At 35.9% G+C, this 26,866-nt stretch overlaps 1 protein-coding gene across 2 annotated transcripts; it reads left to right on the top strand.

Annotated features, from left to right (window-relative positions):
• The first annotated feature begins 1,092 nt into the window (after window positions 1–1,092).
• On the top strand, window positions 1,093–21,909 carry LOC118267016 (uncharacterized). Of its 2 annotated transcripts, XM_035580734.2 has the most exons (5): window positions 1,095–1,286; window positions 1,398–1,482; window positions 4,063–4,095; window positions 10,695–10,877; window positions 20,021–21,909. In XM_035580734.2, exons 1-5 carry the CDS (start codon window positions 1,276–1,278, stop codon window positions 20,408–20,410), a joined length of 702 nt encoding a protein of 233 aa, XP_035436627.2. In that variant the 5' UTR covers window positions 1,095–1,275; the 3' UTR covers window positions 20,411–21,909. The 2 variants fall into 2 exon arrangements, with proteins under 2 accessions (XP_035436628.2, XP_035436627.2); XM_035580735.2 differs by lacking the exon at window positions 4,063–4,095 and having other exon boundaries at window positions 1,093–1,286.
• The last annotated feature ends 4,957 nt before the right edge of the window (window positions 21,910–26,866 follow it).

Below are 26,866 nucleotides of genomic sequence, written 5' to 3'. Positions count from 1 at the left end.
AGAAATGTTAGGCTTGTTGGGGAATCGGGGGTTGGGAAGGGACCCCCCTTTTTTAATTGGGTTTCAAGTAACCTCACACAATGAAATACATCGCAAGCGTTTTTCTGGGCAGTCGTGGTTACCCAGTTAGCCGGCCCATTCGTGCCGAAGCATAACTCTCCCACACTAGATGTTTTGTGTCCTAAAAAAATAACAAAAATATTTTTCCGTGATACGATAAAATTGTTAAAAGTCCGCTCCTTATTCCTTTACTGGGTGTAAGTAATGGAAAACTTTGGAACGCGTTTAACTGCGTGTTCTGGTCCACATCATTGAGTTTAACGACACGCTCAGGCATTTCATTACGGTATTACGCGTACGTTATGTCAACTTTACCGTTAGAATTTAATTGCACTCAGTAAACAGAAGTTTGTAATTTTATTATACTTTGTCTTCTCTCTATACAGTCAACGACTCAACGCCCACACAATGAACTTTATATTTTATGTATTTCGATGTGTGTCTGAAGAGGCAAAGAGAGATTAGGTGTAGGGATCTCTATTCTCTCTAATACTTCGGGGTTTTTCTTTAACATTAAGATTAATGGGAAAGTCAAAACAATAAGATTTACTACGTATTAGTTTTGACTTTGGTGGCGATATATTACGAACTAAGGATGTCAACTGTGCAATACATTGATGCAACTTTGTTCTCTTTGCTATTTGTCTACAAGTACTATTATTAGTTAACGACGGCTGGGTAGATCAAAGCATTCCCTTCGCACAATAGTTAATCAACTAAGAGCTTCCCGCAATCGTTTGCCAGTAACTGTAAACAGTACTGAAAACTTTTTTACGGTTATTAGTGCCGTGAGTGATTTAATCTAACACCTCCGATGTTAAAATCGACTGGAATAATCTCGCGAATTCTTCGTTTTTAGCGAAATTCTTTTATAGATAGCATGTGGTTAGCAAAACCATAAAATTGAGATCTGGAAAGCTTCAGCTGCTGATATTTACGTGTTAGTGATTAATGGCATCATTGTTACAGTGTCTGGTGTACAAGGAACTATAGTCAGTATAGCTGTCTGGGTGATAGACTACTTATAGGGATTTACTCGTTTTTTAACGAGCGGAGCAAGCAAGGCGTAAAATGATTATGCAGTGCCGTTTATCCCGTTTGCAGTGTAGTCGTGTAGTCGTGCCGGCGTGTCGGTAATACGCGCACACGCACTCCGCGATTCCCGCCTTTTCGTAGTGTTTGCTGCGACACCACCGCGCTTTATAGTCTGTGTATATGAGTGACAGGTGCGTTGCTATAGCAACGACTTTTGAAAGAAAACATTTCGCGCGTAATTTATTAACCGTTGTTTTTGTTTAAAGTTTTTTTTTCTGATTAGTCGCTGTTTTGTGTTTTAGAACCGTGGAAACAATGAATCTGAAGTTGAATAATGATATCAAAGGCTCGCCAGCACCTCAGAAATCATCAGATTCTCTTGTGAAGGTAATGCACACGAATATAATTTCTAAAAAGCAGTTTGTGTAACTAAACATTAACAGGTACGTGTAACTGTAGTTACATTGTGTGGTACAACTATAAGATAACTTCGCTTTGTTATCGTATAAGTTTCACTAAGAATTTGCTTGTCACTGCGTTCTGTAACAAAGTTTCAGGTACTTAGGTACTTGCGTCTCCCATTGTTCACATTACTTGGAGTTTATTCGCGCTTTACAAGAACATAATTATGCTCATAAATGTATGTATTAAGTATATTTAATTTAATCTGGTACATACAATAACATTATTGTTCAATTATTTAACAAAATGTATCATGATGACATACAACTTGTTGCAACTGTGTATTTTGTGATTAAATAACCTAATGTTATAACGACGGTTGAAAGGCTAATAGATCTAAGCGATATTTTTATTCGCTGATTCGAATATCGCGTATAATACCGAATACCACCCAACATCGCAAAAAATATCGCTTTTATATCAGTTCGCCTTTCAACTAATATTTTAATAACGATAGGTCCTATTCAAAATCTTAAATAAATCTGACACAAGTGTTAATTAGAACCTTAAAAAAGAGAAAGAAATGGGTGAGAATAAAAACGGTTCATTCTATAAACTCATTCACAAAGAAATCGTAAAATATTTACTAGATCTGTGTATGTTACGGCGGTGGCTACAGACATAAAGTTGCTAAAATGAACAGCATTAAAGAAAACAAAACAGTTTCTTGTGTAGTGTAAAAAAAGCTAATTAGGTAAGTATCTATATCTGTTGGATAAAATTATTTCTTCAACGAGTACGATTTATTAGATTTTTTATGGTATAAGCCGGTAAACGAGCAGACGAATCACCTGATGCTAAGCAATCGCCGCCGCCCATGGAGACGCGAAACATCAGAGGCGTTACTAGTGCGTTGCGTGCCTTTTGGGGGTTAGGAATTTAAGGGTTGTTGGGGAATCGGGGATTGGGAATTGGGGTAATTGGTTCTCCGGCAACCTTACTCGCACAACGGAAGCGTTGTTTCACGTCAGTTTTCTGTGAGGCCGTGGTATCACTCCGGTTGAGCCGACCTATACGTGCCGAAGTATGGCGCTCCCACACGTAAATCTCAAGTATTTTGTCGTAATGTCATTACTATGGTACTAGCTATGAAAAAGTGTGATATCCAAATTTAGTATTGTCGTCAACTTTTCATAAATTAATCTAAAGTTCAAGTGCTTTAATCAGAATAGTACATGCCTATATACCTAGATATTATTGTCGTTTACAGTCAGTGAACGTATTTCTGATTTTCAAAGTAAATTCAATTGAAAGAAAGCCTTTGATCGTCTCTCATTATACTTTTGAGTTAGTTGAGCGGAACAATTACTTTGATGACTCTACGTGGGTGGATTCATCCTAACATTTTTACAATTCCAACGTTTTAGGATATCATAATAAATTTGAAGCCTTTGAAATTTCATCGAGGTTTTCATAAAAGATCGAAATTATACGGGAAATCCCAAAACGGTCGTCCCAACGAAACCTTTAACAACCTATGAAGTTTTCTTGTTAAAAGTCTCTTATTCTTGTGTTTAAGTTGGGAGAGAGAAGAACCGCGTCGATAATAGATAAAGCATATCTTAATTTAAGGGAACACTGTTTATTAGACGGGGCTCGTGAATGCATGTAAACGAACAAATGATATAACTCTCGCCCACAACTGACCATAATTTTCAATGCAAATCTATTACCATTGACAGGCAAAGAACGGGCGCAGTTTTTTAAATATCCAAAAGTAAAAATACTGTTTGTATTTGTATACGTCGTAATTTACAGTTTAGTGAAAAGAGAATCAGATGTAACATAAATATGGCGAAAGAATGATGAGGGTTTGTAAGAAAAACAGTGGTTAAAGTTAGTGGGTGATAAAGTGGGCGAGTTTCCGTAAGTCTGACACTATCCTTTCGGTCCTTTGGGGGCCGAGTTAAGCCGTCTGTCCGTGTCTACTTCTCGTTGTATTTGGCCGCGGGGAACTTTCAAATACCCAACTAAACTATCACAGCTTTGTGGTCACGGTAATACGAAATTCCAACCTGTTTGTGATGATGTAATTATGTAGCCTCTATTACGAGAAGTGTCGCCTGCAAATAACCCATTGTTGGCCAATGTAATAAATAGATAGACGGCCCTGATTAAAAATAGTTCAATGCAATAATTTAATAATCAATTTTAATCTAGTAAGGTTGCAATTGACGTCGTTTGAGTATTTTTGTATCATGGCAATGTTTAGTAGACTATGAAGGCGTCTCTTACATATTAGGGAAGAGTAATGGACCCTCTTAATTTTCCTTTACGTCTTGATTAGGTTGTCTTTTTAATTAAACATTTTTATTAACAGTGATATTTTTCTTGGTAATTCAAACAGTGTGGTTTTTAATAGCTTATATTTTTTGCTTCAGTATATGTGATGTCGGCGATATTTTAGAACAAGACAAATCGATCCTGAGATCACAATTTGGTCGAAATTGGCAAAAAATTGAAGCAAAGTACATGTAATTATATCCCCTTGCTCTTCTTTTACAGGATGAGCAGAAAGCCAAGCGGTCTCAACGGGAGGTACGTTAGTACATGCTAACATACATAGTGCTAACTTTTTAAAATACAATTGTACCTCACGCTTGTAACAATTTAATTGAACTCTGGTCTAAAAGGACTGACGTTCTCAATTCATAACCATGCTTGAGAGTTTTCATACAATAGGTACTGTGAATACTTATCTGTTTGATAAAACATGGTCATAGAAGGTTGATTCAAATCTTCTTGGGTCCATAAGTCCCATATCGAAGATCATCGTTCTAAGGCTTACTGAGTATTGAGTATGACAAACAATTAATCGTGGTCATAATCACCCTTTATAAAATTCATCGTGTTTTTGCCTCCATAAGGAACGTTTGTCGAAGGGACATGTCTCCTCAGAGACATCGGGCGATGTCGAACGATGTCGGGGACGTCAGACGACGTCGCCGCGTCATTGTTGACTGTGCGACAAGGCACAGTTGTCTCCAGAGACACATGTCGTTTGACAAAATGTTCCTAGTGGGGAGGAGGTCTTTGTATTATACTCTTTATTTTCAATTTCACTGTCAAGTTGGTCTTAATATTTCTTGATTAATAAAAAATCTGCCACATCATATTCACCTTACTCAACTTTACCTGCTTGTACCAAAGTGGGACACTAACGCAGACTTATTTCTTTTTTGTTTGAATTTTAATTGTTTTGTTTGGTTTTTAACTAATTTCTGTCTGGTTTGGTGTTAGTGTGATTAATGAAAACTATTTTTTCAACTCCATATTTTTCTTTACATTTTTTTTTTCTTCATAAAAACCCACACTAGGAATTTCTCATGTATAGTGGGTGCGTTTACAAACATACAAGTTCACATACACATTACACCCAGACCCCAAATAACAATTTGTGGATCACATAAAGAGTTGCTCCGTGCGGGAACCCGCTACACGTTACGCGGAAGCCAACCGTGTAGTCTTACGCATTTGGTACAAAATTTGTTAGGCTCCTCTAATAGAAAGCAAGTCAGTCGCTATAATTAGTCCTCGGCTCCAGAGACAGGATTAGAGCCTAGCCTTAAAATAGACGGATTTATTATTATTCTAGTTCACAACCTGTCATTCGCAGATAATAACAGAATGATAAACAAACGCTAAGTTACTTAATCATTACATAAATAGAGGTTGTTTTTGAATGAAAGCTATATCGGGAATCTATTATGGGAATGAGATCATTCATCATTATGTTTGTATCAAGTGATATAATTTTGTATGACGTCAATAGATATTATTGTTGCCCTTATTTGTAATCTAAAGACATTTAATTGTTTTCTCCAAACTCCCACAGTTTGCTGCTTGAATGGGTCACCTACATATTTTGCTAAAATTTCCAACTTTGGCGGGTGGGATTTTGAATATTTTTGAAAGGTTTAGCTTTCTTCTGTCCGGTCTCTGTTAAATGTGTAGACCCCAAGTCATTAACAGTAGTAGGAACAGTCAGTAATAGCTATTACTGGCTATTAATGTTAGTTTTATTCAAAAGTACGTGGTGCTTTAGGGTTGGGTCTTTCAACTCCTGTAGGAGTTGTAGCGGTTTTTTGAGGTTATGACGATTTAGATTTAGATACATAGATTTCAACCATGATCGTTTCAAAGGGCAAATGCCTCCCTATCCTCGTTTGTGCCAAAAAAAGTAGTAAGAACTATAAGATGCATTTTACAGTCTACTCTACTACGGCTTATATAGAATGCATATCTTTGTAGAATTTCGGAAAACCACTGGCGCCTTTTGACACAAACAAAATCACATGCAAAATTTATTAATGTCTCTATAAATGTCAGTTTGCTGTTAAAAGTATTTCTTTCGATCAGAACTTTCGATAAGACAAACATTAGCTGTTTGATCTTGCATTACATGGCCTCGTGGAAAAAACTCCAATATTATGAACTTTATTTTGTAAGTTATAAGGATGGTTTTCGTGAGACCAGGGTGTATGCTATCTCAATCTGTGGGTGATTGAATCAGGGTTCCTGATTGATAGCTGATGCGGTTCAGAGACGAGGCCCACAGGTGGCCAGGGACGGTCGGAATCTAATCACCGCCCTAACGTTGTTACTGGTTATATCGCCCTCGTGTTTTGATGATACCCATCTTCTAAATATAGATGACAGTTTATTGACGGGAAAATATTCCCATGTTTTTCAACAAAACAATGGGTACGTTATGTATTTTTCCTGTAGGTTACGTGCGTAGAATTGTTTATGAAAATGTGTACATAATTTTCACTTATGTTATATAAAAGCTTATCATGTTTGATCCGCAAAAGAGAAAACGAAATGCATTGTCCTTTTCCATCTCCATGTCAGAAGGTAATTACTGAGAGAGATTATCGAAATTTTTATGAGTAGATACTATTTACTTCTGAAATGAAATAAAAGATACTACTGTGGTCTGTGGTTGACCTTGTGCGCATCGAACTCGAGTAAGAACAAACCACACGCACGGGATGGTACTTACGTATCTACTTACCTACATTGCTTTTCTCAGGAGCAACAACGATCCGATATAATAAAAAGTGGTTTCAATATACATACAATTTTTACCTACCTTTCTTTGAAATGAAGTATTGTTTGTTTATTTTTGTTCACATATAGGACTCACTTAGTTTTAATTCAGATTTCCGTGGTGCTTGGCGACTGGGCTTCTCCCAGTTGTGCAGTCTCTTTTTGTGTCTTTAGGCTTAAGTCATTCTGTCTCTTGCATAAAATTCACCGAGTGAAGTGGAAACTATCGTTTTCTCTTTCTTCTTGTCTACTAATATCTTCTGATTTGTTTCATTCATGTCCCTGAGACTTCAGTTTTGCGGTGTTTTCATGGTTGTTCCTATTGTAAATCCTGGCTTAAACGAGTTGCAGCGGTTTTGGGAGGTTAAAAATAAATTATAAATTTTTTACATTATTTAGGTACAGCAATAAACTTTCAAGGAATTATATTTCTAGATTTTATAACAAACAAACGGGTCCAGCTTTCGCTAAGGACGCTAGTTGTTTGACCACAAAGAGATTGGTTTTTATAGGTACAATAAATATAAATTAGTTCTATTTAGTTTGCCACGGAACCATTTTATGTCCCAAACGTTAAACATATGACGAGATTTATGCCTTTTGTAAATGATTAACAGCGCTCATGATTTAACAAGGTAGCTATTTGGGTACTTACATTGAAATTCCTCATTCTTGCAGCAGTTCGGTGATTGGCTACGCATGAATCAACTAATCAGAGCGCCGAACGCGCTCACGGTTCGTTTTCGTTCAACGTAAAGCAAACTCGTACTACGGGTGCTGTCAATTTTATCTACTCGACTTTGGAAATAGTAATTATGTATTGTAGAATATTCCCAACACTGATTTTATAAATAATTATTTAACTATTGTATAAATTAGCGAAAGAGGTAAGGAAGAATTGTAGCAATTGGTGTTCCATATTCTTTGTCTATCCCCAAGGGAAACAGGCGTGAGCTTGTACGTATGTATGTGTTAAATATTCTGAAGTCGTTATCACTTAATCGAAATAAATAAGCTATAAAGATAGCTTATTTATTTCGATTAAGTGCAGTTTCCATAACCATCAAACATTTTTACCAAATTATTTAGTATCGACGACATTTTAAGCTATCTTCTTTTCAACTGATTACTTTCATAGCATCTATTTGTTGGTATGTGGGGTAACCATGCAGTGATTTTAAGCACTAGATACTTAAAAAACCTTAAATTCTCTTCACAGATATTTTTAACCTTCAAAGTGCAAGCTCGTTGTTCATGAATCCTAAATCCGTCTTACTATTTTTAATTTCTTCGATCGCTTGTCTTTGATCAATAGTCCAACAACGTAACGTAAACGTTTATTGGTAAATCTAAAAGCATTCTTTTTTTCTATATTATCTGAATAACATCCGGGAGTATTTAGAGACAGTTATCAGGGGCGGACTGTACATAGTGTAGACTAGGTATGTTCGTAGTTGATCGCAACTCCGTTCACGAATAAGGGATGGTTCATATCTGTTGTAAAATACGTTATATAAATATAGTTAATAAAAAACGATACGCGATAGTCGCAGTAACATAATTATCATCGGTTGAGTGTGAACGGTCAAATGTTTTTCTATACATACTCGTATGTCTGTACCCTTAGTATGAGTTTGCTTTACGTTTAAAGTATTCGAAAAGAGAGTGCGTCATACTAAGGGTACTGGTCTGGCATTACGCGGCCGATAATACGTGATTCATGTTCAGATGTGAACACTCCTTAAAAGTATAAAAATCTAGTTACCCGTCCTCATTAGAATTTCTGTCTCTGGCGGCGTGATTACCCAGTAATATTTTATTAATATATCCGCGTTCTAATATGTGTGGTCCTCCCTAAGTTAGAGTCCAAGACCAAAAACAAGATGATATATTTTTATTATATCTTCTTTGGGTCACTATTTCACAGGACCCTCTGACCCAATTCGACCCTGCCAACAAATAAGCAACAGTAATATCAGTCTTCGTTTAAAATTCTTTACAATTTATTTTCCAACATTTTATAAAGAATCGGTCGTGCACGTAAATAAGCGAGCGAAGTTTTAACATTTCACCAAAGAGATATAAAGTTTCTGATTCGTATATATTAAGAAGTCCTCCAGCTTTATATTGTGGTAGAAGTAATATTATATGTTATGTAATTTCTAACTGTGTACGAGTGAAGAACATTTTGTTTAAGACAAAAGATAAGGGGATAATAAAGGGGCCATGTATGTACATATGTATAATGATTTAAGTCGTGTTTCTATTGCTATCTTTGGTACAAAATATCCTATACTAAATTGTTCTGGTTGCTTGCTCATCCGTGAGCCACTTGGGGCCAGTAGAAGACTAGTTTAAAGCCCTGTCTTGTACATGCTGGACTGGTCTCATTAGGAATCGTCAAATCTTTGCATAAACTGTATCTACACACTATTACTTTTTTTTTGCGTGTGAAATATAAATGTATTTTCATTATTTTTTCTTTCTATACGATTCCTTTCGATTTAATTTTAAGACCTATGAGCGATTAATTAAGGAATATATCTGTCTGGCTGGGAAATTCAAGCAGCATGTCAATTTACTCCGCCAATCATCGTTAACGCTAGAGCGGTTACCGGTAACCGGTGACAATTACAGGCTCGTGGACATTTCAAATTTAGATAGAAGCCACACGTGTCAACTAGCTGCTGCATTGTAGTGCTGCTGCATTTTGAATCTAGTTCCCTTTTGAATAAGTTACAATTTTCCGTAGTTCCGCATTTCATTCCAGGTTTGTGAATAGAATGACCGCTGTGTCGTCGCTGCTCTTTTGGAGTATAATATGGTCTAATCTAGTATGATATTTTCCTTTTACGATGGCAATGCGTCTGGTTGGAGTAACCGATGTTTTATTGTGACGGTGATAATTTTACAGTTTCAATAATACACTCGTAATAGCTAAGCTTTTGTATATATTATAACTTCCACCTCTCTTTCGACAACATGAGTACATTCAGCGTTTGGAATGAACCTAGAAGGATATCAGAACAAAAGTAATATAGCTTCTTTAAATAAATCTTTATCTATGTAAATATTTTCATTCAAACATTTTTTTTTATTTCTTATTAACCATGCTCATTAGGTAACCTGCTAAGCATGTTTTACGAAAACTTAACTTTAATTTTTGTTCTGATTGGACCCTTGTAATCACTACAGCCCGCGTTGCTATACTTGACTTCACCAGACAAACATCAGAGAGACACGTGTTAGTCGTGTAACAGAACATTTTATTTATTTTTGAGTTGTCAGACATGTCGACTGAGGTTTGTCGTGTCGTGCCATATTGCCAGAGACAACACACCGGACGTATATCATTTTGTTACCCGGGAAACCGGATAAATGGTTGAATGAAACATTTCGAGAACATTTCAAATGCTTAATGGTTTAAACAAGTCTGGTCTTTATCTAAATGAAGGGAGAAAAAGAGAGTTATCTCTCTATCTTTTAAATCACCGAATCTCATTACTATCACCATCCAGAAAACAGACGGAAAACGTCCACGACTGAACGAAAGCTACGTGGACGAAGTCGCGAGCAAAAGCTAGTTGATTACTAAGAAAGGAGTTACAGTTCTTGCAAAAAACTCTACAACATACAATCAATCACTAAATCTCATCTAATAATTATGTTGCACCGACAGATACGTACGCTCATACAGTCTCTATCTGCCTCGAGAGGTATTAGGTGTGACTGCTTGGTTATGCTAGTATTACAAGTTATATTTTGGATTTTCCAAATATTTCTGTAAATAGGATGGATTATGGAAGTATGCCCGGTGTATAGCAAAAGGATAGGATAGGATCATAGGATTACCTCTTTTCACATCAAAACTCTTCACTAGAATTTTCTCCTGTATCGTGGGTGCGTTAACAATCATACAATTTCACATGTACATATGACACCCAGACCTGAAACAACAATTTATGGAACGCTGTGTGGTAGCCAATTGCTCAGCTACCGCAGCATACAGTGCACCTTTACCCCATTCGAGTCACAAATAATTTATTATAAACCTTAACTTAAACTTCATACGACACACTTTACAGGAAGAACGGCGTCGAACGGGTCGGTACATGGCCATTCTGGTGGGGATATCTCTCTTCATACTTGCGCTGTACCATGCCTGGGTCCGGCGCATCCCCATAGTGGCCAGCCTTGTGGTACCAGCCCTCATCATGTTCGTATATGTCGCCTGGATCCTCTACACAGCCTCCAGGGAAAAACACAGGGTAATTATTATTATTTATAGTTAACTAACTAACTAGTGTTGTGTTGCGGTCATCTGATAGTGCAGTGCGTTGTAGAATTATTAAGTTGATTTGCTTTATATGTGTTAGCTGAGTTATTGCTTTGTAATTAAGTAACTGAAGGTGGTTCAAAGTCACGAAGTTATTTTCTTAAACACGAAATTCTTATATCGAATGTTTGTCCGTCAATCACGCTGAAACTACTAAACGGATTTTGATGAAATTTGGTGGCCATGGTGTGAGTAGACTTGGGTGATAGAATATCACAATTTTATTCCACGGGAACTCAAACGAAGCAGTTGGTAGAAGCTAGTCAAAAATCTAAAATTAATTGAGAAATTGTCAGAACAGAAGAAAAAGAAACACAAATGAAGGTTAATGAAGTTCATTATCACATTCCAGAGAAACAAACTTTTCAATGAATGTTTTGCGAAACTGTCAGTATTAATGTGTTAATATTGGAATGTACCGTAAAATTGAAAATGAATGCTGATGCAAGAGAAACAATGTTTCGTTAAGACCTGTACCCACTGTTTTGTAGTCTTTACGGCCTTTGTGAACAGTAAACATCATTGTATATGAGTTTAAAGAAAACATACAACCGTTGGAACATATAAAAACAAAATGTAATAAGCTTTTTTAATTACAACTTTATTTTTACTCGTACTACTCGGACCAATATTTTCAGATCAAATATTGAGTTCCAACTGTTTTTGTATGAAGAGAGCACATATAAATGATATTCATAGATGTGTCTGTGTGTCTGCATTTGTATTGTTTGTTTAGTTTTATACTATTGTTGATCTTTTTTTAACCAATCATAATATAATTTTAAAGTTTATTTATTATTGTTACAAAAAAACATACAATAATACAGCTGGTATGTAGTTGTTCTTAGTAGGTACGGTACATAACCTCAAAAATGTCCTGCCGGTACTTAAAAAAGGAAAACCTATGCTATAAGTACCGACACCTTTCTAGTTTTACAAGTGTAACAGAAATCTGGAAAGTTTCTACTACTTTTTGCAGGATTACATTACATATTATTATTACAGAAACCAATATAATATAACTTAATAATAATTTGACATTAAATTAAATTAAGTCATCATATTTTAATGCGTTAAGCAAGTCTGTTATAAGTCCTGGCAGTAGAAACGCTCCCAATATGGCTAATGATCAATACCATATAATCTGTTTACTTCGCTTTAAATAAATACAAAGTTCTACACGGGTAGAAGAAAATATTTTACTTAATAAAAAGATATTTACGAAATTGAAATGGAGAACTGAATTTTTCCAATTTCAAATAACGAATAAGCTCAGAGCGACGCTCTTATTTCCCGCTAAAATAATAATCTGCGGGTGCAATATTGCAGACTACTGCAGCCGTCGGATGCGGTAGCATCTGATATTTTGCACTAAGTGACTTCGATGGCACCGCAACCCAATTAGAGGGACAAATTCTGTTACAAAGTCTCACCGGTTATCAGAATTCCTGAGCAAACAGGCTTTTTACCCACAGCATAAAATGTTTTTAAAGGCAATCTGGAGCGTGTGTACAGTGAGCTATAATTTTGAAAAGGTCGTTTTTTCCTTTGAAATATCCCTTGCTCATAAACCACGCTTGCGAGCACTAAACTAACGAAGTACCTAATTATAGGGATACTAGCGGACCCGACAGACGTTGTCCTGTCTACACGTCTTTAATTAGAAAATTTTAAACATTTTTTAATACTCGTAAGCTAAAACATTCTGGACCATTTTGATGAAAATTATTATTCAAATGTTATGACAATATCTAACGTCATTAATATTTGACACTGCGATGGTAGCGCCGTCTGTCCGATCCAATGTAAAACATTCCAAAATCAACAACTACTAATAAATTAAAAATTATTTAAAAAAACTTTGTCCAGCGGACAAAATTGTGAATCTAAACCATTCTCAGATCCTCTTGAACACACACAAAAAGTTTCATCAAAATCCGTCTAGTCGTTTAAGAGGAGTTCAGTGACATACACACGTACAGAAGAATTATATATATAAAGATTACACAAACCTACTTAGTAACAGAACATTTTTCTTACAGTTACTCCTTAGAACAAGTCAGACAGTTTAATGGTTAGAGTGCACATAGTATTCTCCTAGTTCTATAAACCCGACATGTTTATGAAACTGGGAAATATTTTAGCTGGCCACGGGTCACTATGCGGCACATTACTCAACATGTTTGCAAACAGGCATGACGCAACGTATCCCCAGTGAATGCAAACATTTTGTCAAACGACAACTTCCCTGCCACAGTATTATTTATATTATGATTCATCATTTTAAGAGTCCTTTTTGTCCGTTACGACGAAGTTTTAATGTCTTTTTTGCAACCGAATTCGTCATAAAGTTCTGAGTACCGGCTGCGATGTTATGTTTATGAGTTTTGCAGTTATTGTATTTTTTGGAAAGCTATTAATTTGGCCGGGTAGGCGCTTTAACGACACTGGAGGGCTTGTGGCGAATGAGTATGATTGACTACGGAGTTTTGTAATAGAGATGTGTATATTTTTATAGCTTAATACAATTAGAAAGATGATTTATCATCTTTATAACCAGTTTTCGAAAGAATGGTATGCCCATTCAAACAATTTTATGAATGGTTAAAAATGTTTTTATAAACTAAAGAATTTGCAAACAAAACATTACAGTACCTACGAACCAGAGGGCAAGGTAACGTGGTATCTCCGGTAGTCGGCAGTAAACGTTATCTGAATCACCAGCGAACCTGCGTTTATGCAAACGCAAACATCTGCGTTAACGTTAGCTCCCAATTGATGCTGCTTTGACAGCGTGTTTACAGAAACCGGCGCGAAAGATTAAAATGTGATGTGAAGTACTGTAGCTGATGAGTTTCTTTATAATGTGGCGAATAAATTACGTGATAACTATTACATATGACGCATTCTCTAACTAATACATACCAGTACTATACGTATCAGCTTCCCATCACACACATCAACAGCCTATAAGTGGCCACTGCTGACCAAAGGCCTCTTCTCACACGGAGAAGGTTTGAGCATTATTCACCACGCTTGCTCAATGCAGGTTGGCGATTTCAAACTTATAATTAGTAACCATAAGCCTAGGTTTCCTCTCGATGTTTTCCTTCAGCGTTTATCAGTGGCGTCTAAATAATCTTGGAAAGTACATATTATGACTTGAAAAAAGTCATATTGGTACGTGTCGTTGGTAGGTTTTGAATCTGCACTCTTATGCATGAGAAGCGGTCTTAAGCCTCCGAGCCACCACGACACGATACCAGCTTCTCTTCTCATTTACTCTCACAAAAACCATTTTCATGTTCATATTTAGATTGGTCACGTGTTTAAGAAAAACTTGTAAATTCTAAGTGATTGATTTCGTTCCAGAAGTCTTACGTCAGACTTGCATTCGGGTTTTATTTTTTAATTTAAATTAAATTTTACTTGAATTTTATTCGACCACGTCATGTTCACGTTTTTTGTAATTTAGGTCATGTCTAAAACTAGATAGGTAGATAGTTAACTTCAGTCTAGTTTTAGATAGTTATCTGGGGTAATAACTTAACGAAACGGATGAAATAACTGGTTGGTGCTTCTTTATACATAAAGTCTGATACTAAATTTATTTCTTTTATATTGGATTATCCAATCAGGTGTAAGTTATGAAGAGGGTTTTATGTTTTGTGTTTTGTCTAGTTGAACGGTAAACTTTTCCTCGGTGCAGCGGGCAATGCTATTAAATTGAGCTGTTTTACGTTGTTATGGCAGAATTTTAGAAGTAATGCATAAAAACCGAGGATAAAGGAGGTTTATACGAGTATGAGCACCAGACTGTTGGTTATTTGTTTTAGTTTATCTGCCATTGTATTGCTTTTGTTAACCGAGTTCATGTATGTTTATGGGCATACAGTTTTAAGTATAGTAGCTTAATCAGGAGAAGGTTTTAGGAATATTACTTGGATTTGTTAAAAGAAATTGTAGCCCTTATACTCAATAAAATGTTTTTACGCATCTAAGAATCTAAGATCGGTCTACTAGTTTTAAATCCGTAGTAGGTAGGACGTAAGTAGATTGCAGATTAAGAAACAAACCATATTTAGGAAAACGTCCTTACATGGAAAAGATAAGACCAAATAATATTAAAAGTTTAGTCTCAAAACAATTTAACGACACGACCAATTACTTGATGCAAACAATCATGTAATATTGATCTTCATAACTATAACATTTAAAACACACGTAACTGTTAGACGAGCAACTTTGACAAGTATCAAGTCCCACTCACACACAATCACAAGCAGCATGAATGTAATGAAAGCATAACAAGAATGACTTGAAGGCTGTACAATCCAGTCCACGTGTTTAGTCTACAGCTAAAAACAACAACGGCATGGAACATCAAATTCATGACGTTTTTGTTACGTACCTAGTACATGGGAAAATAACTTGTACTGGATTGTTTAGTTTTTTTTTTAATATTAATGAACTTTGGTGACCTAACCTGAGCATTGGAGAGGCCTAAGTCCAGGAGTGGACGAGAACAGGCTGAGGATAATGATGCTGAACCTGAGCAGCTAGCCATTAAGCGCTTGTCTATAAAGACTAGTAGTAGTAGAAAACTAAGTTATAATGATGAGATTAACGTAATTTTTTACACTTGTCATTGTCTTACCCATACATTTAGTTTTCTACTCTCTCTGTAGACAATCGCAAAAGTATCGTTTGGCTATATGCTCTGGGAATTTATCTTTAGAGTTGACGCTTAATTATTACGTTCGGGAATAATCGATAATGAGGTAGTTTGTGAATGTACTGATATCTTGATAAACTTAGTAAAAATTGGACACCGGAAAGAATTCTATAGCTATGAACCCACTGTATAAATATTATTGTAGAATAACTATAAACAAATTGTTAAACAACGTGAAACTGACGAAGAAAAATTTGGATAGATGAGTCAGTCAGCATGATTTATTTACACTTACGAAGACTCGTTTTGATAATCTATTCAAATATTTTGAAACAAAACAGGTGTTGATTAAGATCTGCGTAGTTACAGTTCGTATTAATAGATATTCGCAAGTTTTTCAAGGATTATAAATATAATAAGTTTGTCTATCATTAGTCAGTTAACAGTCTGCGCTCCTATTGACAGCGGTTGTAAAGTTTCGCAGAATTATTTACCTTATCAACACATTGTTTACAAAATTTAAATTATAATGGCAACCAAGGTTATACAAGCGAAGTCAAGTGCGCTAAAAATATTGTCTTATTAATAAAATGTTAATAAACTCCGAATGTAATATTTACATCATCAGCCTAATAGTGGCCTCTGCTGACCAAAGGCCTCTTCTCACACGGAGAAGGTTTGAACATTAATCACTTATAATTAGAAATTATAAGCCCAGGTTTGCTCACGATGTTTTTCTTTCACCGTTTGTCAGTGGTGTCTATATAATAATCTTAAAAACTCGGAAAATGTCACATTGGTACTTGCAATTGGTAGATATCGAACCCGCACGTAAAAGAAGGCGGGTCTTAAACCACTGGGCCACCACGACATGTAATATTCAGCATCGCAGTAAGTGTGAAAAATTTAGTGTCTATAAATATAAAATGGCTTTGCACGATCTGGTTATTCTGACAAAATGTTTGCAATAAATCATGTTTCAGACGGTATTGTTTGCGTATTTATAAATACAAGTACAAAAATAGTTACATTGGTATTATATTGCTTCTGTATAAATATGTATATTTTCAATGGAAAAGCTGGCGTGTTCATCTCTGTTTGTTGTGTTATTGTGGTTGCAGAATATTAGCATTATCGTACAAAATACACCAACTGCACCAATCAGACTTAAACTTTTCCTTAGCAGAGATTTTGTTCCGAAAACAATTACTAACGACTGGGTTAAGTAACCATTAAATAACACTGGGTATGGCGGTAAGATTAGGTACTTATAAAGACAAGACTAATACTAAGTAAGTACTGCACAGATTTTGCATCTGAGAATTGTCCTATTAAACAGGTGTTTATTTCTAGTATTATCTGAAAGATTAAACGTTCATAAATAGACGAGGTAGCGTAGGTACGACTAGAAATCTAATAAAGAAGAAAGACTAAAATCTATTACATTGCTATTACAATATAACAGTTTGCAGTATTTCATGAAAATAGCAATTGCGGTATAGCCAGAATACTTAGAAAAAAGGTTATAAAAGTACGACTGGTAAATTTATGTCATAAATACAACCTTTGGTAAAAGTGAGTGGCCAGAATCAGTACCAATATAAGGAATGCTGCAATAAATCTCTGGCTAAGCGAACTTTATTATAAACGTGAGGAGAAGCTCAAGTAACCCCCGAATGCAGTACCCTTAGTACGAGTTTGCTTTACGTTTGAAGTAATCGAAACGAGAGCGCGTTCGGCGCTTTGATTGGCCGGCGCGAATGAACCAACCAATCAGAATACCGAACGCGCTCGCGTTTCGTTTTCGTTCAACGTAAAGCAAACTTATACTAAGGGTACTTACTGGTCCTAACTGGTAAGTCACGGATCATATGTTGGCTTAAGGCCAAGCGTGGCTGACCGACACTAATCGTTTCCGCTCATTTGTAACTAGCGACGGTCGCCTAATGATCGCTCAATATCTTTTTGAACGTGCATTGCGTAGTTGCCTTGCAAAGAAAACTTTCTTTTTTAGCGTTGATAAGTCTACTTTTGGCCACCAACCCCCTTTCTGCCAGAACAGTGAAGCGAAGATCTGGCTGAAGATGGAACACACAGACTTAGATAGTACCTTGTTACTCTGACCTTGAAAATACCCGGGTCGTGGAGAAAGTTCATGTAAACCAACTGTAATACCAACTATATCTATATTCAAACTTTTCTCTAAATTAGTTTGCAAGTATTTTAGACGAGACAGTTTTAATGACGACTTTTTTCGTCCCAGACACAAAAACGTTTGTCGGGACGAAACCGCATCTCAGATAATATGATCCGATTTCTCTTCTCCCTCAAGATTTCTTCCATTTTATGCAAAGCAGTTCTATATCTAGGACGAACGGTAGACTATTGATTTTTTTAGAAATATTAAAGGACATCTGTCGTTCGCAGTAACAGCGGTTTACTGAAACTCGGGTTATATAAATCGTTTACGTGCCGTGAATGGCGGCGCGCGGAGTGCGCCGTATCGAGAGTCTCGTTGTAAATATTCCTTTTATTGTATATCGATATCAACGATAATTACATTTTAACGCATATTTGTTCGCATTTCAGTTGATGTGTAAATATATTTTGGACGGCAATCACATTTAATGGTATCATGTTTTGCACACTGCTCAAATTGCCAGATAATTTTGTAAATTGCCAATTATAGTCGCATGAGAAGCATCGTCGACTGTATTACACATTTTTTACGAAATGTCAAATATAAAGGTGTAGCTGTTGACAAGTATAACTTTATACTTATACTTACGTATCTAAATATACTTTCGGCGTTTATTTTAGTAGGTCCATATAAAAGAAGACGACGCTATTATGACATAACGAACACATACACATTACAACAGAAAATTTTAAATGAAAAATGGTATAAAAAATATTATAAACATACTTTGTTTATCTTACAAATTAATTGAACAACTGAGAATGTGATCTAAGTAACAATATAAGCTGTTAATCAAGACGCGAGCGAGATAATCGTATAAGGACATTAGTGTCCTTTTGATCTTAGCAACGGGACGTAAGAATCACACGATTCGGGTCAACTTACAGAGTCGAATGTTATTCCAGAACCACATAAATCTCATTACAGCTTAATTACAATCGTTTAACTAACAATTGGCCAGTGATCCGTAATCAATGAATAATGAACGTGGAAGATTTAGCTTCATTAGGCCACTATTCTTGTAGCGTTAATCGTCGTCCGTTCTAGAGACAGAATACTCGCGGGATTTGTTTCGCATTACGGTTTTACGATGCCCGTCGCAACGCTGTGGCTTCTTCCAATATGTGAGCACGTTTGTAACAAGGTGTATTTTGTCCATTGATAACGTTTTTACCTCACCCCGTATTAATTAGTACTTATAACATATGGTAAAAAGTTAATGTACATTGTACAGTGGCATTACGTGCCGTAATGTGCACCTCTGCCTACTCCTTCTGGGGTAAAAGGCGTGACAATACGAAGATAACTTTTTTACAAATTATTGTCTTTATTTGACGATGTCTTAGGTAAAAATATCGATTGTTACTATCTTTTACTGGCTACATTCTCAGGTTCCCTTAAGAATTTGGGAAAAAATATCATCCACTAAGATGGGATTTTCGAAAGAAACTACTAGTTGTATTTGTGAGCGTGTCAGTCACCAAGTTACCCCAAAATTGTATTTTTATTGATATTTTCCCTTGGCATTTGATGTTAATCGTGTAAATATAAACACGTACGTATATATAATCTTGGCGTATAAAGCGTGTTTGTATATTTACATCTCTCACGATCTTAAACGTTGTTTGTTGGTTCCAAGTTCGACAATGCTATATGTTGAAGAGTAATTACCGCCACAATGTTACGCCTTGTACTCCAAATATAATCCGTAATGAATTTTCATTACAATTTCTACACCGTTCTGGTTGGCATTGAATATAATTTCACTGTACATTTTGTTCGTACTCGTTCTACATAAAGTTTATTTTAAGCTTTACCGATGGTTGATTAATTTTATAATAATTTATGTTGAAGAGATTCTGTGTGGTCGACTCGAAAATGAGACCGCTGCTGTGATAGTCCATTAAATTAAATTAAATTAAATGTTATTTTGGGATTATTCATGTTTGGACTTAAAAGAAATGTTGAAGGTTTTAAAATCTAAGTTAGTTGGATCAAAGAAGGTTCTTTGATTGCTTGGCGTAACATAAAAATATTTCATTAAAATAAGTGCAACATCTTAAAAACCGTGAAGCCGTAACAAACGGGCTGCCTTTTGCATTCACAACAGTATCCCAATAAATCAGCTACAAAGTTTAATATCAGATATTCTAGAAATGAAATATTTCAGTTCAATAACGCTTTCTGTTTATAATTTCAGTTTCGTCTGTTCGACGTAGAGGTGGGGCAGGCTGGCGACGAAGCCGAAGGCGACATGGCTATATCGGAGCTAAATCAAAACAACATCGACGCTACTGTTGTGTCTGGAAAAGAATCCACTTCAAGCCCTGAAGAAACAAACTGGACAGAAATATCAACAGCACTCATGAAAGGAGATAAAAATACAAGAACAGAAGTTGAACTCAATCGGCTACCTATCATCTTAGTAAACGACAAACCGCCTGAAGATTTAGACCAGAAATGGCTGAATATAGTAGAACTCTCTAATAATGATAAACTCAAAGTTTTTCATACTAGAAGAAGATATAAGAGGAGATTCTGTAGGACAAGAAGGTACGCTGCCTTCAAACGGTCTTACTCGATTGGCTGATGTTGTTTAAAGCATTGTACATGATTGTATGTATCTCGTAGTTATATTACTGTGATTGAGTATCTTTAAGAGGAACAATGAACTGCCTTATACTTATATAGCTATAGTAGTAGGTATCTGTGCTTATAAATAGGTGTTATTAAGCTGAACAGCTGTTGTGTTTGTTGCTGCGATGTCGAATTATTAAGTGCCTGTTCTATAATATCTGTTAAGTTTATGTTAGACTAGTTGAAAGATTACTTGGAGTAGGTATTATTTAAGTTACAACTTAGTAAAGCATTGTGAGACCTGACCTGAATAGCTATACGTTATAACATAATAAATACACGGTGAACTAAGGGTCCGTACTCACATACGAAATTACTCGATCGAGCAAAACTGTCGATTAAAACCCATGGCATGGGCTTTCGTCCACACATTCAGCATTAATCTATCGGGTGAGGCGCGCCGTTTAGTATTCATCGAACAATTTAAGCCAAAGGATATCCATGCACCAAGGAAAGAGCGAAAGATCGACGGCTTCGAGTAGGTTCGAAGGAAATTACTTTCATTTAATTCCATCGAGTTAGCTCGGTGGCAGCACACGTTGATTTTTACTCAACTTCGACTAACACCGTATTTGAGTATGGACCATACTTCTAAGGAAAGGTAAACAAATGACTGATCTCGTATTGAAGTTGTAGCTTTTCCTTAATATTTACAAATTAGTTAATCTAAATTCAATTTCTGTACAGTATAGTCACAATGAAGACGTAGTTACTCCAGTCCGTACTAGTAATAAAATTGTGTCAAAGGGGCTCTTTCCTATTATTTTGTAAATAATTTGTTTTGTTTTGTTTGTATACAAAGAACTAAGTTTTTTTCCCTATACAACTGTGGTCATAATCAGTACCCTTAGTACGAGTTTACGTTACTTTATAGAAACTAGAGCCCGTTCGATGCTCTGATTGGTTTTTTATTCGAGCGCTAACCGCGCTCGCGTTTTGATTACTTTAAATATAAGTCAAACTCATACTAAAGATACAGATGACTTCTTTACTATTGATCAATTTAAAGGAAGATGAGGGTTTTTAATGAGAAACATTTTGTTCCTTTAATTATAACATGTGTCTGTAGGTATTGTCAGGTATTAAGTACAATATTATGTCCGATATGTGTGGTCTATCTATGTCATATATGTATAGTTACTATGTTGCTGCTGTATATAAAAACCCAGTACATTATTCATGTGTATGATCCCGATTGTAACTTTTACATCTACTACTCGTATTACTATTTCTACTTGAAATGTACACATTCCTATTTTGTGTTGTTGTTCAAAGTACATAAAAGTAAATAGCACGGAAATTAATAAATTGTATTGAAACATTTGATTTCTTTTCAAAGCCCGACAAAATATTGGGAATAAAATAAAAATCGTGGAAACATGAAATCGGTGGTTCACAAAGCGATATTGAATTCAGAGATGTTCTATATTATTATTATATTTTTTAATACTTTTTGCCTACTTTATTTGCTGTGTTTGGTGAGGGTTTGGTTAATGATGCAAATGATATGATTTGCTTTCAAAAACTAGACTATAGAAATAATATTATTCAATATAGGTAAGTAATAATTATAATAAAATATCGATGATGTGTTTATCATAAAAAATAAAGCAAAAGAATTTAAGCGAGAATTTAAAAGAAAATAAAACTATGTTTTTAAAAACTGACTTCAACAACTTTAAGTGCGAACCTCATTTTTTTAAGTGGTGTTAGATACCTAAACCCTTTTCTTAAGTCTGAAAAATACTATGTAGAAAACCGCAACCAAAGCGGTTCAGCCAAACGTGAGATAATCGCGCACAAACACACTTACATACATACAGGTCAAATAGAGAACCTAATTTTTTTGAAGACGGTTGAAAAGAGCAGAAATTTGACTTGCTGTTACCCATCTGCTACCTATGGTGGAAATATTAAGGATGTGTATAAAAATGTTAGAAAAAAGTACATCACGCTGACTTTATGTAGGTAACTTATAAAGGTTAGGCAAAAGTAAAGATTTATCAATAGTCGGTAGAATAAATAAAACTTTCTTTGATCTTCATCGAAAAGGTAAAATTGAAATATCGCGATCACTGTGGGCAGTGGGCGTTTGTAATTATAAGTTTCAGAACACGAAGGCATTTTAATTCAAATATTTTGTTTGATTTTAGTTTGGAATGCGTATTAATCTTGAATTCTATTGTAGCAATACACTATAAAGCCCAGCCTAATTTGATCTGAACAAGATTGTAAAATTTTATTTGAATTAAATTAAATTACGAACTTTTTTATAATAAGAATAATAAAGTTTATTTATTTAGACAACTGAGATACACAAATTGCAATAAGGACTACAATTAATTAGTTAGTACGGAATAGAAAGTAGGGACTTAGTGCTTTGCACTAGTTTCCACATTAGTGGACAGTCATGTCTTTTTTTACGGGGTGAAACCTTCAAAAGGCGCCTATGTTTTTGGGGATAAAAGACTAGGGAGTATGGAATTTCTACCTCACTAAAACTACCCGGTTGGCCACCCTCTACACCTGTAAGGAAGACCAACACCTCTTAGTAGACCTGCTCCGGAGCCCCACGGTGTAACGGCTGTTACGGCATCTCCGTTGGGACTGGACGGTTATGCCTGTCAGCTATAGCACTCAAGATGCTGTGGCGACTTCCACGCAGAAGACTGATAAAGGACGCGGTCTTTTTGCGTCATATTGCTGTGAACGGTGTGAGCATTTTTGATAAACAATAATGAATATTCATACAGCTTAAGAAACTTCTTGCTTTCTCGCCAGTTATGTGACGAGTCCTATATAAAAGGGTCGAACTTATGTTTGACTTCATTCTATTTGTTACAAACTTTTAAAAATCTCACAATGCTTCGTCAATCTGAGAATATTCTTACCCTCACCTCCAGAAACCGCACGGTTGGCGCGGTGTCTGAGCAACCGGCTGATTAAAGTGTAGCGGGTTCGATTCCCGCACGGAGCAACTCTTTGTGTGATCCACACTTTAATTGTTTCGGATCTGGGTGTCATGTGTATGTGAACTTGTACATTTTCATGACACAGGAGATAATCGAGTTTAGAGTGGGGCAACGTTAAAAAAAACTGTGACTCTTCTGATCTTGCCAGTGTCCATCGGCGGTGCCGATTGCTTACCTTCAGTTGATCCGTATGCTCGTTCGTCAGCCTACTCCATAAACAAATTCTCACACTCATTTGCAGTTGCGATTAATCGACTGACTAGACAAAGTAATTCTATCAAATATAATCAACAGTTATACGAATCTGATATATCGAGTTTCAGATTCACTCCAACTGACTTTGTTGACTAAGTAAGATCGATTAGACTACGTCCTGACCGTTGCACTACTGCTGTAATTGATAACGACTAACTGCATTCAAACTAAAGATATCAAGCGTAGTTGTAAATTGGATAGGCTAGTTCATGGTATGGAAAATTTATTACCTTTAGATGTATCAGGTACTCTGGGATCATCTAACTACGTGACTTACATATACAACACACAACATGATGCCTTTTTATCCTCAAAGGGGTAGGCAGATTACATGGAACTTATAACAAAAAGGTGAAAAGTGGGTGTACATTGTATAGCGTAATGTGCACCCCTGCCTACCTCTTCGAGACTCCTACATACTAGTAAAATAATTAGAACAAGTTTATAGCACCAAAACTAAACCTTTCAAGTTATCAACATAAAGATATTACGATAGAGCATAACAAAGCCGATTGCTGTGACTTAGACATGTCCCGGGTCAACAGTTGTTCATAGCCAAACTAGGATAGTGGCAGGCATTCCTTAATTGAATAGTTTCATTGACTTCGCCCTCGGTTAGATTACAATCAATTTGCCGGAGTGGGTACAATGTGTACCGCAGAGAGGCGTGGTCGGCAGAGCGCGCCAATTAAACCCTGTGTACGTCGCAGGCCCCAAGAGATACGCTTTGAACCCGTTAACCCACGCAGTAAATAGACAAGCACAGTATTGTATTCTGTTGAGCATAATGACAGGTAATACGTCTGCCGTTTAGAGGCCACTCGATTTTTTATTGCTCCCTGCGTCTACCATTACCGAGGGAATTGTTCCAATCGTGAACAATAAATTAATTGCTTTATTACCGATATTATTGTTTAACTGAATTGCTGTAATATCGATCCAATGTTATTGTTGGTAATAACTAAGCTTGTTGGGTATTGGTTTTGTTTATCTGATTTTTAAGAAGGTGAGTAAGGCCTAAGTATAATTTCGTAGTTTAATGTTGATTCAATTTGATTGTGGTAATCTAGTGCTTGGTGATCGATCAGATTGGCCTATGAGTTCATACTACCGGGGCTGCGGACTACCAAGCAGATTTACCGGGTTCCAGCTAGAAATGCAGGAATTGGAACAAGGAGGTTTTTAGTCAGTAAGAGTCTGACACTCCGCCTCACCGCGTCTGAGGCGAGAGAACTCATTGGATTATTCCCCCTTAAAAAAACATATTATATATAATGCCATGTCCTGTATGTTCTATTACTAATTTCCCTAAAACTTTTATGGAAATATAAACACTAAATCAATACACATGATGAGGTTCTATGAAATATAATAAAAATATATTAAATTGATACAAATAGTACGTGGAACACAACAACAACGGTGTTGCTTTAAAAGGGATCAGTTTTCATAACCCGCTAGCATCAAAATCAGGTTCAGACAAACGAGGCACGAGGAGCCTTGATTTGGCCAATCAGGGAACACGAGGCGTGCGCTCTGTAGACCTATTTGATTCGCAAATACCAAGAACTCACTGATATTTTGTTACTTATTTGAATTCCGTGCATACTCCGGCGGGATTTGGCGTTGTGATCCTGATCGTTCACTCAAAATGGTGTACTCGTACTATGAATATCAATATTTTTTTATATATCGACCCACAATACTCAAGTAAATTGAAATCCGATTTATAAAAATAGCATCATGCATGGTTCTGTCTATACCTGATGAATGGAATTCATTGAAATATCATTCACGAGCTAAATTAAATGTTAGTTAAGATTTTTCGTACCCATTTGAATTGACGCGGGCGTTGAATGTGATTCAATTCTTTTCATCCGCGTCTATTGAATAAAAGAGTAATTGGATTTTTGTTTTTGTTTCGTTCAATGTTCTTGTTCAGTTAATTTAATCTGTATGCGTGGGTGAAGAGAATGTTTCGTTTCGTTTTAAGTTAATTGTGTGTAGGGGTGTCATAATCATCTTTGTTATTGGTATTTAGGTAAAAGGAAAAAGACAAAATATTTGTCACATAAAAAATCAAATTACAATCAATTAAATTATTTAGAGGATTTTTATAGAATTTAAAGAAACAATAAATTATAGGTAGGCATCACCATACATAAGCACAGGCCTAGTGATGCCTGTGCTTAAGGTAAGCAAGCACAAGTAATAATTTTTTTCAACTGATTATTTGGTATATACAGGGTGTCCCTGAAGTCGACGTCCAACAGGCACCAGATGATCGGCAAGGTTCCAAATGTTATCAGAAAAATATAAAAAAATTCTAAGTCCTACAGTTTTTAAATTACAGTGACTTATGTGTTATCCACGAAAAAGTACACCCTGTGCCAGTCTTTTGACTCTTGTTGCTACAAATCTTTATTTTTTCGTCTGCAGTCTTCCTTACATTATCCTGAATAGTGCTCCAGTAATATGGAATCATAAATTCTTAGCCAACTGCTTTAGATTGGAAAACATTGTTAGTTTTAGAGGAACCAAATAGTCTGAATAAAATTTTCACCTTACTTTAAGTGACTGTACTGAATAAATTATGTATGGCGCTAGTAGTGGCAAATTTCACTAAAGTTGGCGCATTTAATAAGGATTATAAAATGGTATAGCACTTTGCAAATTATTTCTTAAATTCGACACAAAAAAAGATTTTTCAACGAAACTCCGTTTCGATGAATTTATTTGAACTTACTAAAAATTCTTCTAGTGTACTCAAATCATACGTTATAACCTCGTATGCACTAGACAGCACTTTGCACGCTATTTGTTATCATCATGTTGAAAATCAGCGAGGATCTCTTGTCAAACAATATTGTCTGTTTACCCGTGATTTCGCTTGCAGCATTCGTCGGCAATATTATCGCTAGACGAACTGGTGTTGTGCATCTCGAGCCATCGTACTCGGGCTTCGGCATTTTAGCTGAGCACTGGCTTTTTTGCGCCGTGTTGATTATTTTTTTTTTATTAAATTTTTTGCTTTACCTGCAATTCCTTGTAACGGTGCAAATAACTCTTTCTCGACAAACTAAAGAATATTTGATGCTTCATCCCGCATTTGATCACAAGGCATGAACACGTAACTTAATCGGAGGATTCACCCATTTCTTTTTTTTTTTTTTGATGGGGAT

The sequence above is a fragment of the Spodoptera frugiperda genome, chromosome 23 (assembly GCF_023101765.2).
Source record: "Spodoptera frugiperda isolate SF20-4 chromosome 23, AGI-APGP_CSIRO_Sfru_2.0, whole genome shotgun sequence".
NCBI lineage: Eukaryota > Metazoa > Arthropoda > Insecta > Lepidoptera > Noctuidae > Spodoptera > Spodoptera frugiperda.
The sequence above is the reverse complement of the archived record's forward strand: the minus strand, read 5'-3'. Positions and strand labels throughout refer to the sequence as shown.

Coding starts and splice junctions, on each gene's coding strand:
- LOC118267016 (XM_035580734.2), top strand. Junction 4,096..10,694: donor CCAAGCGGTCTCAACGGGAG/GTACGTTAGTAC, acceptor CACACTTTACAG/GAAGAACGGCGTCGAACGGG. Junction 10,878..20,020: donor CCTCCAGGGAAAAACACAGG/GTAATTATTATT, acceptor TTATAATTTCAG/TTTCGTCTGTTCGACGTAGA.